This window comes from Eptatretus burgeri, chromosome 14 (assembly GCF_056783735.1).
Source record: "Eptatretus burgeri isolate ZD-2024b chromosome 14, Ebu_testis_v1, whole genome shotgun sequence".
Classification (NCBI taxonomy): Eukaryota; Metazoa; Chordata; class Myxini; order Myxiniformes; family Myxinidae; genus Eptatretus; species Eptatretus burgeri.
The window spans coordinates 70,498,196-70,518,434 of NC_140974.1; the positions used below are offsets into that span (position 1 = coordinate 70,498,196).

The following is a 20,239-nucleotide window of genomic DNA, read 5'->3' on the forward strand; positions in this document are numbered from 1 at the left end:
CACAACTTAATCTTCTGTAGGAATCTGACATGACACTCTATCTTCTGGAGGTAAATGCTATATTTATTATTTTATTAATATCATAATATTATTATTATTTTTTCAGTTTAAACAACTGTCTAGATGAACCAAACACACAACTTTATCTACCTTTATATACCCTAATTGTTCTTCACTCTTTGTTTTGAACAGAATATGTTGATCGAGTTTCAAAACCAAAACAAACCATCAGACTGCTGCGAAAGAAGATTTTGTTCAATGTTATTACTTTTGTTTGATTATAAATGCTTTCCTTATAATTATCTGATTTTGAATTACAATAGAAGAATAAAGGAGATGTAAAGGGGAAGGGTGGGGGGGGAGTGTAGGTGCGCTCCTCCAACGACCCACCACCCCCCTCATCCCTCTCCCCTCACCGTGTGTGTGTGTGTGTGTGTGGGGAAGGGGGTGGGATGAAGGGGGTGGTGGTGTCAAAGGTGGGGATGCACAGAGGGGTGGGGCATGTGTGGGTGGGTGGAGCTTTTGTGGATGGGTGGGGGTTGTGTGGGTGGGTGGGGCCTGTGTGGGTGGGTGGGGCCTGTGTGGGTGGGTGGGGCATATGTGGGTGGAGCTTGTGTGTATGTGGTTTGTGTGGGTGGAGCAAATATTTTTTAATTAAATAAATATGTTGTGTGTGGGGAACTAATTAACTAATCATTAATTATGTAGATATGATGGATGTGGATGGTGTTTGCGTGGGTGGAGCTTGTGTGGGTGGGGCTTGTATCAGTGGGGCTTGTGTGGATGTGGCTTTTGTGGGTGGGGCTTGTGTGGGTGGGTAGGGCTTGTGTGGGTGTGGATTGTGTGGATGTGGCTTTTGTGGGTGGGGCTTTTCTGGGTGGTGTTTGCGTGGGTGGAGCTTGTGTGGGTGGGGCTTGTGTGGATGTTGCTTTTGTGGGTGGGGCTTGTGTGGGTGGATGGGGATTATGTGGATGTGGCTTTTGTGGGTGGGGATTGTGTGGATGTGGCTTTTGTGGGTGGGGTTTGCATGGGCGGGGCTTGTGTGGGTGGGGCTTGTGCAGGTGGGGCTTGTATGGGCGTGGTCAAAAAGGGGCGGAGTTTAAAAAGGTGTGGAGTCAAAAAAAATTTTTTTATTTATTTATCTTTGTCTTTTGTAATTCCTGTGAATAAAATGAACCTAAAATCTCTTCCCCCTTTAAATCACATAATTTGGAAGTCCAAGGGTTTTTTTCAATTTATCTTTGCCTTTTGTAATTCCTGTGAATAAAATGAACCTAAAATCTCTTCCCCTTATAAGTCTAAGGAACCGTATCTATTACATCAACGATTTTAAAAAGTTCATTTGTCCATTGCTTAGTATAACCTTTTTCAAAATGAGATTTCCACCTATATATTCTTCCTATATAATCAACTTTGAACTTAGGCTTTCTGACATTAATCTCTTTTTCATATTCTAATTTTGTAAATGTTTCTGATGGTTTAGTATTCGTTGAGGTCGGAATCGTATCATTATACTTATCTACAATGTCCTGAATTACAGATAACCATTGTTAAGAACCGAGTTGAGTGAAATTTTTATCTAGTCTCTCTTTTAAAGTGCGATTGAATTGCTCAATAACCGCTTTTCCTTCATTAAAGGTGCTGTATAATGTAATTCTGTTATTCTTAAGAAAATTCATAAATGTTTTGTTGTAAAACTCTGCACCCTCATCAGTCCACAATTTTTTAGGTTTTCTCTTGCTTTTATTAAATATCTGTTGAAAGGCCAATATAAGAGTATTACCTGTTTTGATTTTTAAAGGGACAACCCACGCATATCTCCTCCTCAAATCAATAACGGTTAAAGCATACTTGTTCCCCTTATCATTATTGAGTTCAATCAAATCAGCGGACCAGATATAATCAACTTCCTTGGAATAAACCTTCCTTCTATGAATCTTTGTGATTATTGGTTTATGTAATTCATCAGGTAATTGCTCTTCAATCTTCATGACATCATTAGAGCCTATAAGTTTTTTGATGCACAACCTTGCAGATCTATTATGTACAACCTTATCAATTGTGAAATCAACCTTGTAGTTATTTTTAAGTTTAATGTATCAGAATTTCCAAGCCCAAGTTTCAATTTAGCACTGATCATCTTCTTTACGATGAACCTATCAACTTTTTCTCTCAAGGTTGGATTTTGTATCAGAGACAAATTACACAACATTTCTCTATCGGCTTCATGTTATTCTTCCAACGTTGTGCTATTTCCATTATCAATATCGTGCCTCATGCACACTTCATCAACCCTATTGATAGGTTTGCTCCACGGTTTAGGATTGTCAGCCTCATCTAATCTTTTATTAAAGTTTGTTCCTGGACCACAGAAAGAATACCTTGGTAGATGTAATTCCCCTGGTATTCCAGTCGTTGTAAATTTACTGCCTGATAAAAACTTTTGTATATCTCCCCCACATTTGTGTTTGGAGATGAATTTACTCTTTTTAGAGCCACACACCGAACATATGCCTTTTTGTATAACCCTGTCATTTTTACTTTTAAAATATGAGATATTTGTAGTATTAGTTTTCTTTTTACATTTGAGACAATAACTCATTTATTTATGAGAAAAATTCCAACAGAGTGCGAAAACCTTTTTAGTTTCCAACATGCACATTTGAATCTTAATTTTTAAAACATAAAGAATCCTCAGAAATGTCTTCACTCTCTCCTCCATTTATTCAAGAAAAAAATTGGAAAACTTTAAATAAAGTCAATCACACCAACATCACCAATAATATAATATTTTCCTTCTTTCTCTTCTTTATCTCCACTTTCTCGTTTATATCTTCTCCCTGAAATCGATGTTAATACTCTTGACGCATAATATTTCTAATAGACTTGTCAATTCCTTGTTTTCCTCCTCAGTGCATTGAGATTGACTTATTTTCTGTAATACCTTCGATCTTTTTGAAATCTTACTGGTTTCCATATTTTTATATTTATTCATTCTCTCTCTTTCATCCCTCTCTATTTCCTCCTTCTCTCTCTTCTCCCTTGGCTCCTTCTCTCTCTTCTCCATTGCCTCCTCTCTTCTCCCTTGTCTCCTCTCTTCTCCTTCTCCTCCTCTCTTTTCTCCCTTGCCGCCTTCTCTCTCTTCTCCCTTGTCTCCTCTCTTCTCCTTCTCCTCCTCTCTTTTCTCCCTTGCCTCGTTCTCTCTCTTCTCCCTCTCCTTCTCTCGTCTCAGTTTCTTCAACTCCTTCCTCATCCCTTACTATCTTTGAACCACTTTCACCCCATAGAATATCATACATATATTCATCTGGATTACTTGATATTCCTGCATCCAAAATAATTTTTTTACACCAGGAAACCAATAAAAAAAATTCTGATTTTCTAAAAGAGCCTTGCGTTTTCTTAACTTTAAAATTTTTTCATTATTTAACATTTTAGTTAAATCCAAAGTTGTTGGTATATTATCAGTATAAAGCCAATCTTTTATTGAAAATACCTCATTCTTGTGTTATAGAACATATTTATTAAAATACCGAATACCCTTTTCTTGAAGGTATGCTTGGACACAGAAATGATAATTTTCTTGAAGCCTTCTTGTTGTCTTTTATGTATCAGAAATATATGACAGATTAATATAATGACAGGAAATACCTCCCCATCTTCCCAGAGTTAAATCAGTTTGTATTCCCTCCCTTATTATATATAATCCTGTTCTTTGTGTTTTCATGATATAAACTATGGCAAAAGCATTCTTGATTTTACCCTTATTAAATTCTTTTATTTGTTGTTTGCTAATCGTGCTTCCACAAAACTCATTCTCGGCACCAAGTGGATAATATTCTTCCTTACGAGACTGATTTAATTGTTCCAGATCTTCGAGGTTAATTTTAAATGACCAATTATACCCTAAACCATTCATATCATATCCCCATTGTTCTATTCTCATACAAACGATATGCCCTTGTTTTTAAAATTTTATTTTAATTTGAACTGTGAATTCTGTATGACCTGGAGATAAAATCAACACTTCTGTATAATTTGGAATACACAGCCATTTTATTTAAGGATATATATATATATATATATATATATATATATATATATATATATATATATATATATATATATATATATATATATATATATATATATATAGTGATAAATCACGAAATCTCACCAAGTCATTCGCGTCAGTCGGGCTTGGATAATTTATTAATTTATAAGCATTTTTCATATTAATATTTTTTGCTATCCTTTATTTCTGTAGTTCAGCCTGTGCCTTTCTGTAATAATTTGATAAATCAATATCCAGTTCTTGGGATACACCAAAGATAGAACCATCTCTACCAACATAAGTCATTTATATTAGATTAAAAATATCATAAAATTTTTTATTTTTGTTGAGTTGAAATAACACATATAGACATAATTGACCACAACACTTGGAATTTAATTCTTGGACTTGAAATGTTTGATAAAAACCATTCTGTAAGAATTTTATGACTTCAACAGGTGGTGGAAGACCAAAACTATCAAAATAATATTTGTCTTGACTATTAAAAATCCAAAGCCAATGAGAACCATTCCCATTATTATCTTCTAAGTTCATAATAATATTCTTTGTATGTTTAGACACGTTTGTTAATTCATCTCTCATACAAATAACGACATTATGAATTTTTAATTTCTTACAATATTTGATAAGTTCTAAATTTGATTTATTCTTTCCTAATTCTTTAAACCACTCATCAATGCTCATTTATTTATTAGAAAGATATAATCCATTACCCCTTTTAGTTAATTTTACACCTGCTTGTGCGATAGAAGAAAACGTATCTCCACCTAACAATCTCGCTTTATCAGGCAGACTTTCAAGTTTTTCAGTAAAATCTACAATTCCACCACTTCCACTAATTTGTTTCTCCTACTCTTTGTTATGTCTTTCCAATTATTTTTGAGCCCAGAGTTGAGCCTTCCTTTCGTTGGCAGTTTTCGCCGCTGCTGAAATAGCACCCGTCAATGCTCCAGCCACACCTTGAACCAGCAAATAAAGGAATTAGAAATGGGAGAAATCCTCCACTAGTCTCTCTTATTGAATATTTCTTCAACATTGGTTTTGACATTTTAATTTTAAGTGAGCCAGTATCGTTCAAGATTTTCACCTGTTCTCTTGTGAGCAAAACATCAATTCTTACTGCTCCTTTTCTCTGAATTGTATTCACGTTAATAATACAAGGCTTTTGATTTTGAATACAAGATGATAGTTTATGAAGATTGATTTGATTAACATATACCGCAGATGGAATTTTACTACTCATTTATTTATCAAAAAAATTACGTGACACTAATCATAACACCACTATCTGTATTAATCTGTAATTCTGTTTCTTCCAAAAGCAAACAATACGTATCTTTATATACCTTTATATACCCTAATTGTTCTTCACTCTTTGTTTTGAACAGAATATGTTGATCGAGTTTCAAAACCAAAACAAACCATCAGACTGCTGCGAAAGAAGATTTTGTTCAATGTTATTACTTTTGTTTGATTATAAATTCTTTCCTTATAATTATCTGATTTGGAATTACAAGAGAAGAATAAAGGAGATGTAAAGGGGAGGGGTGGGGGGAGGGGGTCGGTGCGCTGCTCCAACGACCCACCACCCCCCTCATCCCTCTCCCCTCCCCGTGTGTGTGTGTGTGTGTGTGTGTGTGTGTGTGTGTGTGTGTGGGGGGAAGGGGGTGGGATGAGGGGGTGGTGGGTCAAAGGTGGGGACGCACAGGGGGTGGGGCATGTGTGGGTGGGTGGAGCTTGTGTGGGTGTGTGGAGCTTGTGTGGATGGGTGGGGGTTGTGTGGCTGGATGGGGGTTGTGTGGGTGGGTGGGGCTTGTGTGGGTGGGTGGGGCATGTGTGGGTGGGTGAGGCATGTGTGGGTGGAGTTTGTGTGTATGGGGTTTGTGTGGATGTGGTTTGTGTGGGTGGAGCAAATATTTTTTAATTAAATAAACATGTTGTGTGAGGGGAACTAATTAACTAATCACTAATTATGTGGATATGATGGATGTGGATTATGTGGGTGGTGTTTGCGTGGATGGAGCTTGTGTGGGTGGGGCTTGTATGAGTGGGGCTTGTGTGGATGTGGCTTTTGTGGGTGAGGCTTCTTCACTCTCTCCTCTTTCAATGTATAGGGAAGTATCCACTCGATTAGACTTTATAGTTTCCTTTTGAGCACTCAGGTCAATCGCATAGATTGTATACAGACTTTTAAATGCTGTCATATCCAAAATGGGTTCTTTATTTCCATTGCTTTCACACACCTTTTGGTAAGACTTGTATGCTTCAGCATAATCATTTTTTCCCCAATTAATTTCCAATCTATCTCATGGATAAAATGTTCCATCTAGAGAAACGCGAAGTTGTTTCACCTTAGCATTATCACTCAATGCATTATTTTTATCAGTAGCAGTATCACCATATGTTTTTTTTTTTTAAATGAGCCCCAGATATCGTGGCTTTCCTTCCAGAACACCCAAATTCCTCATGTAAGTGGTTTGGTTCAGTTTAATGTGTTGGCATCTTCTTTTAGGGTATGATACATTGAGCGGTTTCTTTGAGTTGAGTCTTCCATTCAACATCTCTTCTGTTTTAAGATTAGGAGTATATTCACTAAGATACCAACTCATTTCGTCAATTATAAACTTATTCTAAGCAGTAAAAGCATGAGCCACACCAAAAAGCAATCTATTTTCATTATCATTCCTTTGCAGTTGAAATCTAATTTTAAGACCATACAGAACTTTATCATGATCACAAAATCCAAATATACCTTGAAGAGGAACTGCCACGGTAAAACTATTACCTGCTTTTGTATCATCATGATACATTCCTTTCCTTTGACTATATATCCAAGGTCTGTGTTTGTTCCCGTTGACATCAGGAATAAAACCTTCGACAGCCCCCTTTAGTCCTGCAGCGTAGTCTGATATTTCAGATCAATTGTTCAAATTTGCATAAAAGCACCAAAATTGGTACACATGTAGAATAATGTATTCCGAACAATTCTAGATATGGAGCGACCCGAGATTGTGCCTTGGTCAGCTTCGGCGACCATTTTCCAAAATGGCCACCATTCTACTTTAGCGAAATTGGCTATATAATATGCTCTTATTTTCTTTTTGTATTGGTGGTAGATATAAGGAAATTGAAAAATTCAGTAAATTGACCATGAAAAGGCATATTCAAATATTATGAGCCAGTATTTTCGGTAAAAAAGCCATTATTTGATTTGTAAATTGCTGCTCTGCTGAAACTTTTCGCTGAAAAGCACCCATTATTGCCTGGACAACAAGAGTCAAATGATATTCATCACATTCAATGGGTTTGGAATCAACAAAAATTGCATTATAGATTACATACTTTACTCTATTTTGAAAAGGGAACTGATAATCGTGATAATGACAAACTCAGAAAATGTAGTGAAATTATTGCACACTTCACTTTGAAGCGGCTATGGTTTACTGTCTACTACCATTCTACCAGGACACATGGTACACGCATACATCAGTCTAGTACAATATGAGTTTCTGAGCTCAAGTGTACTGGCTCTGGATCAAGAAGTCAACACTTTTACAAGCAATGCGACTTTGCATTTGCACATTCTAAGCTAGGCCGATATCCGAGTCTGTGTCTACTGCGTCTGTCTACTGGCATTCTCATTCACAAGCACACAGTCCAGTGCATTGCAGATTAGCCTTCTTGCATTTGCAGCGGTTTCTACAGCCTTTTTTGCAGCTGCACGACACCAGCTCAAAGCAGCTTTTTGAAGCCTCAGGAAGTGTGGTCCAGAGCGGTTCGTAGGACCCATCCTCTGTTTGCCGCCAGCCCCAGCTTGTTGGTGATGGAAGTACGGGTTGAGGGACCAAGACCTGCCCCCAGACATAGCCACCCTGGAAGACTGATCTCTTCACATGCTGTTCCAAAGCATCGTAGGTAGGTGGGATGCGCTGGACGGCGTTCCTCTTGGCGAAGAGTTTCTTTCTGGCCTTGTTGACGTCCGTATATGGACTAGTGCGGTCATAGAGGAGCACCACAAACCTTTCAATGCAGTGCATTGTGTCATCCTGGATGTTGACTGGCGTGGTGGTCAGGGTCACAAGAGAATCTGTCAGTTCTGGAAACGAGTTCCATGTGTTATGCTGCAACGAGTGCTATGCTGCAGTACTACTTTCCCATTATATCACCAAATGAATATAGTGTAAATTTCATCATTTCAGATGTAGCAGAGACATAATCAACCGCTTCAACTTCTTGTGTTCCAATGTACAAATGAACACTATCAAACATTTTCCAGAATAAATCATTTACGAGTGTAGCGTTTGTGTTATTCGCAGCCTTGGTGAATGTAAATTTACACAACAAAAACTTTCGGCTCGATTCAAATAAGTTTGTTGATTATTTATTTCAAAACTTTTTGTTCCATTTGCGTTCCAGTCTGTTCCAGTAATTGCATTTACCTTGAAGTAGTCTTCTTTTTTTAGTAGAGTTTGAGATGACAATGGTATCATCCAAATCATAGATACTATAAATTGCTTCTATACTTGTATTTATTTAAGAAAACAAATGTTAAAACTTGTGAAACCCTGACCCAGGTATTTGAATTATTTTCTGTCATTCTTGGGGAGACAACTGAGTTTTGCCTTTCTTAATTTCTTTTATTGTTTGCAATTTATGGGATTCTTTTTGGGCATCTTTTATACTCTTTATAGCACCCACTACATTTCCCACAGCAGAAGCAGTTGAACCAATTAGGTCTTTATGTTTAAGAATAGTTGAACCTATACCCATTAGAGTATCAATTATCCAATCTCCTTTTTTTCTAAATTGATATCCGACACCCCTTTGTCTCTTAGGTTTATAGTATCCTCCACCAAGATACATACCTTCACCCTTGTAGTATGGGGAAAGGAACATCCCATCCCCTGTAATTATTTTATATTTTCCCAACTCGTGTTTCCTCACAATAACCATCGTATTTATTTATTGGAAAACTTCACGTAGGTGAATTCTGATGAATATAATTTCTCCATTAAAAGAAATCATGTGATTATCTTGGTCGGTTATCCTAAAATTTACTCTGTATATGGTTTTTCCTGACACAGGTAGATAAACCAGATTTTTGGGTTCCATATTGAATTTATAACCAATTGGGTATGCGCTGAATAAAAATATTGTATTTGTTCTTATTCCATCATTATAAGCGCCATCAATCAAATCACAGTGAATTAATACCGAATTTATGCCTGAGGATATTTGAATGACATTATCACTGTAAAACGTCCCATTAGTTTCAATCTTTTTTGAGGAGAAACCCAATAACTCTCTAAATGAATTATCAATTGCGAAATCCACCTTGTAGTTATTTTTAAGTTTAATCGTTGATTTTGAAGTACGTTTTTGAATATCTATAACAATATTTTTTGGTTCATCACCCTGTTCTTTCATAAGAAGAGCAATTTCGGAAGATATTTGAGAAATCTCATATGCTCCGGGTGAAACTGTTATTGTTTTGTATCCACTTCCCAGATTATAATTTAACTTGTCATTTTTCTCGGTGATATTAAATAAGGTATTATAAGTTTCCATGGACAATAAAGACGCCTCATATTCTTTTGTTGCTTCAAGTTGTAGTGGGTATGGGAATGAAGATGTGTGGTCGCTTGTTGTGCAATTAAAACTAAGGATTGTGCTTCTCATCTTATTTAATATGGGATAATATGTCTTTGTATTGAGATTTATTAATTATTTTCATGTTCATCAACTGGTCTAAAATGGCTGATGCTTCATTGAAACAATTGTTATTTCCAGTCTTCTTACTACCTAACAGCAATAACAGTCTATTAACTAATTGTGATGGGTCATTTGGAAGAAAACTAACACCTGAACCAAGGATACTTAAAGCCTGAATAATGTGTTTCTCCTTCTCATTCTTCCTACTTTTACCAGATAGACTAACCTTGTAGTTAAGAGAGTCCAGCAGATCAATATATACTTGATCATCCTTATTTTTCATATCCAATTGTTTATCAAAATACTTTGATTCATCCCTCACAGTTGAACCTTGTTTTCCATCTTTTGTTAGAAGAAACATTAATCTCAGAGTTAGTTTAACAGGGGGTTGAGCAGAACTCAAGAACCTTAATTCATCATTAAATATCAATACCTTTTCCTGAGCAAGATGGAATGTTGCTGGTTGTTCTGTTGGAATGAGACCTGTTATGGTTTTTGAATCTGTTGAATATACATGGTTTTGGAGAGCATTCACAACATAATTAGAGGGTTGATTGATCTCTTTCAGTTGTTGAAATAATCCTTCATCAACATATTCTAATTCTCCTATATGCTCTAATTCTTCCTCCATCATTTGACTGAAATATTTTAACATTTGAAGTTTTTTTAGGAGTATATTCTATTGTGGGAACTGTTGAAGCATCTATAATTTTTTCTTGGGAAGTTTTTCAAAGTGGTTTAAAAAATTTATCTTGTTTTCTTTCAAATTTTTCTTCGCCCGTTAGTTTCTGTCTGCGTTTCTTCTTTATGTCTTCCTGTTGTGTTACAACTTTTGAAACCAACTCTTGATGCTCCTTAAATCTTCTTGCTTTTTCTTTCGCATCCATTTATTTATTGTAAAATATCATTCACTGAATTATAAAGGTCAACAGGGAAATTTTCCTTTTCTTCAGTATTAAAGTAGATGTGTTTTCTTTAAATAATCCTTTTAATCTTTTTCTTTAAATCCTTTTCTTTAAATGTTTCATCAAATTCTTTATTAACATTAATACGAGTTGTAATTTCTTCTTCACTAATACTTGTATCTCTGCTTTTCATACGTTTGCATTGAGTTTCTTCATCAACATAAAAACCGAATGATAAAATCTTCACCACATTACCACTCAGATGTTTAATAATTATTTGTCTCATTCCTTCTGGATTAGTTTCTTTAACTCACTCTGACAATGTGAATATTTTGTTGTACCAAGAGAAACCTCCTCAAATATTTGGCCTTCATTCCTCAATCACATATGTTCCTCTACTGAAATATAGTAATAATCTTCACCTTCTACTTCTCCAGGTCTTATTGCTCTTGTTGTTGTTGATACAATACGAACTACATGGTGCTTTTTAAGCAAATTTACAATATTCTCATTTGTACGATACAAGAACCTTGATTTATGAAAGTTTTTTTCCAGAAGCAGATTTACCCACAAGATTTATAATAATAGTTGTCATTAATATATGTAAATGTTTATGAAATAAAAAATATATCCCTTAATATCTCATCTCATTTCACAACAATATATTTATATTTTTCAGTCGTGTGCTTCATATAATCCCCAAATTCCTTTTTACAACATATTATAGAACAATTGTCTCTCCAAAAATTGTTTATATCTATTGAATTTAACTTGAATAAAATAAAAGTATTAACATTGTTTCTTATGGAACGACAAGGGAGTTGAAAGTATGATTGACTACGATACATACAATTACAAGAACAATGTCTCCCTCTTGTGTAGTAGCTGTCCATTACCGTTTGGTTTCTCTCATTAACACAATCATCATAGATAACGAGGTTCTTTTTTGATTTATCCAAATCTTGGGCAGAAGGTATATATCATCCGTATTATCACTAAGAATACAAGTGATCGCTTTTGATTTCTTTTTATATCTCTGTGTATCATAAAATAGTTGTATTATATCTTCAATGTTGTAATCATTGAGTTTGTTTTGAAGTTTAAATAAACCGAGTATATCTTCTTTTTGAAGACCAGCATTAAAACCTTGTGAGAGTAGTTGATACTCAGGTTGAAAACTCGACTATGTGAAAATTATTAAATTATCATAATCCAAAAAGTTGGGAGTGAGGAGCATCTTTAAAAGTAAGCAGGTTTTTCCACACCCGCTTGAACCAACTATGAGACATCTTCATGAATTTGAAAGATTTTTATGGTTGTTAAATTTTATCTTATTTTCCCAAATGGGTAAAAAAAATCATTCATTTATATATTTGGAAAACAGGTTATTTAATTTTTCATTGACTTTTTTGTAAACTCTATGTTTTATCCTAAATTCAGGTTTCATTTCAAGATAATCCATTATTTTATTTATACAATATCTTGCATTGATATTTCCCTGAAAATGACAATCGTTAATAATATAAATCATCAACCCACGAAACATGGTCGTCATTTGGTCAGTCTCTTCTCTTGTAAGAAAAGATGTATAATCACCTTCATACTTTACATTCATTTCTCGAATCAATCTTGTGAAGCAATTCATTTTTGGTGTAAATCTCAAAGAATTATATTCCTTTTTATATTTTTTATTATCATTAATTAGAAGATAATCGGAGAATATACATTGTTTTAGGCTTTTGACTCTGTGTTTAATCCCCGTCTTTCACATGCAAGATAATTCTCAAATTTGTCGTGTGGAGAATCAGGAAATTCAAGATGATCAAAATCTAGTAAACTATTCAGCTTTATAAAGTAAAACTTCACTTTAAATAAAATTCCTCTTCGGTACTTTCATTGGTGCTTTCACAATCATCTATAAAACTACTTTCATAACTATCGTTTGAACACAAACTCTCGGTATCATAACTGTCTTCTGTTCCAACATAGATACTATCATCACTCTCATAATCTTCAAAATCTTCAGTTGAATAATGACTCATTTAATTAATAGAAAAAAACATTCCCATCTATATCTATATACTTTTTTTCATTAACAGATTTAACGACTGCATTTTTTATATTAAAGGTAATTTTAAAATGGTCCTTAACTACTATTGAACGAAACGTCATTTCACCTGATATATTAACATCCTTTATTACCTTCGCAAACTTTGTTGCGAAGGTTATGTTTTGATCGCTGTGTATTTATTTATTTATTTATTTGTGAATATGTGTGTTTGTTTGTTTGTTTGTTATTCGCATAACTCCAAAAGTATTGAACTGAATCGCAGCAAATTTGGTGGGATGATTGGTTATTATCCGAGGACCATTTGATTAGATTTTGGGAGCAATCGGGTCAAAGGTCAAGGTCATGAAAAGGTCAAAATCGTCTTTTTACCATAGCGCGGTCAATTTGTATCCAATTTGCATGCAACTAATGCCAAAATGTTCAGAATTCAATGCCCCATCTTGTGATATGTGACATGACACAATGACGTAATAACCCTTATTAGCGGTTGGGAGTCAAAGGTCAGGGGGGGTCACGACATTGCAAAATGTGCGGTTTTAGTCATAACACTGTCAATTCTTATTCGATTTGCATGAAACCAACACCAAAATGTTGACTGTTCTTTTCCCCACACTCTAATACCAATTACAAAATTAAGAGTACAAAGGTCAAGGTCGAGGTCATGAAAAGGTCAAAATCGTCATTTTTGTACAATGAATGTTTGTTTGTTCACAATGAATAACTTATTTAGAAAAACAGAAACTCGTGTGTGCTATATGCCCCTAAAATGCCAGAAAATAATATCTTATAATGTGACCAGTTGTCATCAGATTGACTTGACACCGACACCCAGAAAGGTCAGGGAGTTCATACAGAAATTGTACAATGTACGTGAATCAGTGTCAAACAGCAGGAAATTTAATGTTTTTAAGCCATCATAACACATATAAGATGGCAGATGTGGTATGGGATTAAATACCCTCACAATCAACGGTTTCTGGGGGGGGGGGGTGTAGCGTTGCAAAGGTATGCGCTCGACTAAGTGCCCATTCTAGTTTCATCAGAATTTAAATCTTTAGGGCTGTTGAAAAAAATACAAATTTCTCCTTGCATATTACAGATGGTCTTATCTTTTCTTTCTGAAGCTTCATCCATGAGGTTTTTCTTTTTTGATACTTTTTCTTGTTTCATTGCTTTTTCTAGTTTTGAATATATTGCCAGAAGGAGAGGAGAAAGTTTTGTTAGAGCTACTTTAATTGATGTTCTTCCAGATATACTAAAAGCCCTTCCACTGAAGGAAATTGAAGAACTCATATTATTCACCATAATTGTTTTTATCCAATAGATGTTATATTTATCATTATTCAATTTTACATCCTCGACATATTTTTCTCAGTATCTTTTACAAATGAAAAGAATGATTGAAACTTGTCTTTTGTGTCTTGATACATTGTATTTATGAAGTGAAAAAAGTTGGAGAATAAAATGGTTTTAAGCACAGATTCACCTATAAATTAAACGAAATTTTCATTAAGAAAATTGTATTTTGAGCAAAGTTTTGTAATATAAATATGGTGAATACAACGTACTGCGACGTTTGTAATCATGAATATAAATGTTATAAAAAACACCTTCAAACCAACAAACACACATTCAATCTTTTCAGACAAATATCTCCACTTGACCAAGAAACAAAACATTGTGATAGATGAGATAATGATATTCTTTTTAAAAATTACAATAAACACCTACAATCACGCAAACACAAGAACAACTAGAGGGGGTGAACTCGGTAGAGTGCAAAACCTCCGCCGCCAATACTGCTGGGTCACTTAAGTGAACCTGATATCCTATTCATTGTAGGTCAAAACGGATCAGACTCTACTGAACCACAATTGAATAAACTAAACTAGATCGACGCGCATGTAGAAATGCCAAAAAAAAAAAAAAAAAAAAAAAAAAAAAAAAAATCGAAATTTTTTTGACAAAAAAGGTGCAATTTTTTTTTTGGGGAGGGGGGGGTTGGAAATCACTTAAAACATGTAGAAATGCAAAAAAAAATTCAAATATTTTTCAAATAAAATCAAAATCTTTTTGAAAAAAAGTTGCAAAATTTTTGGGGTTTTTTTCTCTAACAATTTTTTTTTGGGTTGGAAATCACTTAAAACATGTAGAAATGCAAAAACAAAAATTCAAATATTTTTTCAAAATGGCTGCCATAGTGGCCATATTGGACTTTGGACCAAGTCCAAAATCTAATGGCATGATCCTTGGACCATACCTAATCCCCCCCACCAAGTTTCGTCGAAATCCGTCCAGGAGTTTTTCCGTTATACTGTTCACAAACAAACAAACGAACAAACAAACAAGCAGTCATAGACTGGTACTTACGAAATCGTCAACTTGACCTCTGACCTTGTCTAATAAAAGCTGTCTCTGGAGAAGGTAGCGACGCAAACCAGAAGTCTCTACGATAATTCTGTACCAAACCATCAAAAATCGAATGTTTTGGATGTTTGACCTCACTGTGACCTTGACCTTTGACCGATTTTGACCAAAATCTAATCAGCGCTAGCCACCACCCTCCTGAATCACGTGGTGTAATTTGACATTGGTAGCTTCTTCCGTTCTCGAGTTATCATTTTTTGGATGTTTGACCTCACTGTGACCTTGACCTTTGATCGATTTTGACCAAAATCTAATCAGCACGAGCCATCACCCTCCTGAATCAGGTGGTGTAATTTGACATTGGTAGCTTCTTTCGTTCTCGAGTTATCGTGCCTACAAACAAACACACAAACACACAAACAAACAAACAAACAAACAGAAACGGAAGTCATCAATATACTTACAAAATCTTTAGATTTCGTAAGTCACAAACAAACAGACAGGGGTGAAAACAGTAACCTCCGTCCATCTTCGATGGCGGAGGTTAATGAAGAAAGGGAAGGTGCCACTAAATTCTCCATTGAAAACACTGATGGGGCATTTAAAGGACATATAAAAATAAGATTGTTTCGCTTTCAAGACCCTGGACCATCTTCAATCATGGAAGCTGTTGATATGGTTAAACAAAGTATTGAAACTATAATTAAAAACACATTAAGTGAAATGAAAACTTTTAAGCTTTATATGGGAGTAAAATGAATATGGTAAGAGAAGGCGATGAAACTCCTCCCTATACGAGGACAAACCCACACTTTATCTCATCATTTCAAGATTTTGTAAGATGTGATGTTTACAATGAACTCCTGAGACAAGAACAAGATGTTGATAACACTGTAGTAGGTAGTGGATTTGCTATTACAAAAATAATCTTTTTAGATATACACATCTTAAAATCAGATCCTCTTCAAGCTTCTTCTTATATTGATTTACCAAAAGAGGTAAAACTTAAGAAAGCGGTTGTTAATATTCAAAACAAAGATAATAAATGTTTTCTATGGTCTGTTCTTGCTCACTTACATCCTCCACAATGGAATCCTGAAAGGGTTGAACATTTTTAGAAATACGAGAATACATTAAATGTTAAAGATTTAATGTTTCCAATGTCATTGAGAGATATTCATAAATTTGAGAAAATGAATAATCTATCTGTTAATGTATATGGATTAACGGATACAAACAAAGTTCAGATATAAAAATTTCAAACAACTATAAAAATGATGAAACACATATTGACCTTCTCTACATTACTTCAAAGGAAAAATCACATTATGCTTTCATCAAAAATTTCTCAAGATTAACCAAATCACAACTATATAATAGAAAATGTAAAACGTATCCTTGTAAGAGATGTCTCAACTCCTTTCACACAAAACAACGATTTTATCAACATTCAAAATATTGTAGTAATCATAAATCAACTGTAATCAATTTACCAAAAGCAGGTTCAAACATATCATTCAAAGATTTTAACAAATCTATAAAACATCCGTTTGTGATATATGCTGATTTTGAAAAGATAGATACTGTTTCTCCAAATCCAAATAAATCATACACAAATAAATATCAAAAACATACTCCTTGTGGCTTCTGTTATTATATCAAATCATCTGTTGGTGATGAATACAAAAAGTTAGAACTTTATGGAGGAGAAGATGCTTCAGTGGAGTTTGTAAGACGATTGGAAAAAGACCGTATAAGACTTAGAGAAATAATGGTAAAAACCTATAAACCAATGTCATTAACAAAAGGAGAGAAAAAGGAATTCAGAAAGAACAGTATCTGTCGTATTTGTGAGGAGAAAATTGAGGGACAGGTCAAAGTTAGGGATCATTGTCATCTCACTAGAAAATATGGAGGTCCAGCTCATTCCCATTGTAATCTTAATTACAAGCCCCCAAACTTTATTCCTGTCTTTCTTCACAACAACGCTCAATATGACACATCTATTTATAAATGAACTTTCAAAGACATCTGGAGATATTTCTGCCATTCCTAACACATATCAAAAATACATCTCATTCACAAAAACAATTCATACATCCCCCATAACCCATATCAGATTTCTTGACGCATACAAGTTTATGGCAAGTCCATTATCTAACTTAGCATCAAATATTAAAAACTTCCCAAATCATAATTCACATTTCTCAAATCAAGAAGAGATTGATCTCTTATCACAAAAGGGAATATATCCGTATGACTACATGGATCAATTTGAGAAGTTTAAAGAAACACAACTTCCTTCAAGGGAAAGTTTATATAGCAAGTTGAAGAAAACTCATATTTCCGATAGAGATCATACACAAGCTAAAAAGGGGTGGGAGAAGCTTAATATAAAGAATCTTGGAGAATATCATGATTTGTGTCTTAAAACTGATGTATTGTTATTGGCTGATGTGTTTGAAACTTTTAGAACAGTCTGTCATAATAAAAATTCTTATGGGTTAGAACCCTCTCACCATTACATGGCCCTGGGTTTGGCTTGTTGTGCTACGTTAAAAATGATAAAACAGAATTTGGAATTAATCAGTGATATAGATATGCTTTTAATGATAGAGAAGGCTAAAAGAGGAGGAATATCTCAAATATGTTCCAAGAGATATGCTAAAGCAAATAACAAATATCTTCCTGATTATAATAAGAATGAGGACAACTCTTACCTGATGTATTATGATGCTTACAATTTGTATGGGTGGGCTATGTCTCCATCTTTACCTTATGGAAAACTTAAATGGGTTAAAGATAAACATTATGAAAAATGTTTAAAAAAAATGTTATCCTCTCAAAAATAATTGGATGAAGCTGAAGTTGGATATTATTTTGAGTTTGATTTAAAGTTTGATGAAATTTTGAGTTTGATGAAGCTCCTCTCTCTCTCCTTCCTCTCTCCTTCCTCTCTCCTTCCTCTCTCCTTCCTCTCTCCTTCCTCTCTCCTTCCTCTCTCTCTCCTCTCTCCTTCCTCTCTCCTTCCTCTCTCCTTCCTCTCTCCTTCCTCTCTCCTCTCTCTCCTCTCTCTCCTCTCTCTCCTCTCTCTCCTCTCTCTCCTCTCTCTCCTCTCTCTCCTCTCTCTCCTCTCTCTCCTCTCTCTCCACTCTCTCCTCTCTCTCCTCCCTCTCCTCTCTCTCTCTCTCCTCTCTCTCTCTCTCTCTCTCTCTCTCTCTCTCTCTCTCTCTCTCTCTCTCTCTCTCTCTCTCTCTCTCTCTCTCTCTCTCTCTCTCTCTCTCTCTCTCTCTCTCTCTCTCTCTCTCTCTCTCTCTCTCTCTCTCTCTCTCTCTCTCAATATTCTAGCAGCCGGATTTGGATTCAGATTTTCACCAAAATCTAATCAGTTCGTCCTTATCACCAACCCAACCTGTCCATCAAATTTTGGCCAAAACTGTCCATATCCTGTGCACAGACAGACAGATAGGGGTGAAAACGGAACCTCTGCCCACCGAGGTAAAATGATGATGCACGGGTACGACTAGGAAGGATGGGTATAGTGAGGCAGGGGTTCGAGTCGCAAGATTTGAAAGCAAACACAGAATTGAGGTATTCAGCCTTCTCACGAGTGGTGAGCAAAGGGATGGAAGAGAAGCATACACTAGAGATGGATTGACAAGGCACCAGCAGGTTTTATAGGAGGGAAACAAGTTTGAAAACTCATTCCTGAGATTGCACAGATGTTGTTTTCTGGCTCTCCTGAGGGTAGACACACACTTGTTGCGAGCTTTGTGGAATTGATCTGAGGATGCCTTCAGTCCAATTTGCCTTCCAGGAGGAAAATGCAAGTTGTTTTACAGCAACTGCCTCACCACAGGATTCAGAGTACCAAGAGCGGAAGGATGGGTAAGATAATTGAAGATGAGGTGCGATGAATCTGTGCATAAGAGAGAGAGTAGATTTCTGTGGAAGAATTCCCAGGCTGAATTAATATCAGCAGCAGTGGACATAGGAGACCAGTCCTGAAGTGTTAAAAAAAAAAATATAAAAAATAATACACGAAACGTGAATGTAGAAGGTCACATTTTATAAACTGTGAATACGTGGGGTCCGCAGATGTTGAGTCCATGAATGTTGGCATCCGACGACTTTAATTAATATCTGGATTACCATATTTGGATGACTAACGCTGTTCTGTTCTTTTTAGTCATTGAAAGGCGTATAAACCTTGAGCAAAGCATGATCACCAAAGTTTTGTACAAGCAAGGATTCACTGCAATGCAAATCAACGGATGCATGTTTGCCGTGTTAGGGGAGTAGGCCCTTCATTGTATCACAGGACAAGATAGATGAACGAGTTTAAACATGGCAGAGAATCGATCAAAGGTGATCCAAGGTCTGGATGATACTCAGACATGACCAGTCCAGAAACAATCTCTGCTGTAGAATGCGTGATGAATCAAGGTTGCAGAAGTTGCAAAACAGTTTGGTATTTCTGTTGGAAACATTAAAACCATTCTCCATGAACATTATTGGAACAAAGATTTCTGGCTGATGGATCAGCGTAGAAGAGCTTCAAGGGTTTTTGAGGCACCGATCAGAGTTTTTGCCACATCTGATTAATGGTAACGACACAAGGGTTCACCACTGAAACCGTGAGGCAGGCCAAGACTGGATCAATGCAGTGGAAGCACCGGGCCTCTCTACCCCCAAAGAAGTTCCGCAAACAGCCCTCAACTGGCAAGATTATGGCAGGCATCTTCTGGAGTTCAAAAGGGGTGCTCCTAATCAATTACATGCTGCACAAAATTATGATCACCAGGTCAATATCATAACAACTTATTGATCAGGCCGTGTGAAGCCATCGGTGAAAATGGCGGGGGATGTTGACGTGTGGTGTTCTGCTGTTGCATGGTGAGACGTTGGTTCCAAGACCCTGCCATTTTCCCAAAGACAAAAGACAGCAGTCACCACACCTTTTTCCCGAAGACAGCAGTCACTCCGCCTTTCGGCCTTTTCAAATTCCTTCGGGTGCCGTTCGGCCTACGCAATTCCGCATAAACCTTTCAAAGTTTTATCAATCAGGTGCTCCGGGGATTACACATGTGCTACGACTGTTACGTGTAT

The 20,239-nt window shown here is 35.8% G+C and overlaps 1 protein-coding gene across 13 annotated transcripts in view; it reads right to left on the reverse strand.

The window, feature by feature from the left end:
* Positions 1 to 20,239, reverse strand: part of LOC147013562 (transcription factor E2F3-like) — a 93,771-nt gene that overhangs the window by 20,688 nt on the left and 52,844 nt on the right. For 2 of the 13 annotated variants that reach the window (XM_085855463.1, XM_085855464.1), the window contains exon 7: positions 6,867 to 8,132. The exons of 6 other annotated variants lie outside the window; for them this stretch is intronic. In XM_085855463.1, the coding sequence (XP_085711589.1) occupies positions 7,714 to 8,132 (419 nt within the window). In that variant the 3' untranslated portion in view covers positions 6,867 to 7,713. Of the gene's footprint in view, positions 1 to 6,866; positions 8,133 to 20,239 lie in introns of those variants that run through there. 5 more of the 13 variants (XM_085855462.1, XM_085855460.1, XM_085855458.1 and 2 more) reach the window with 3 other exon arrangements.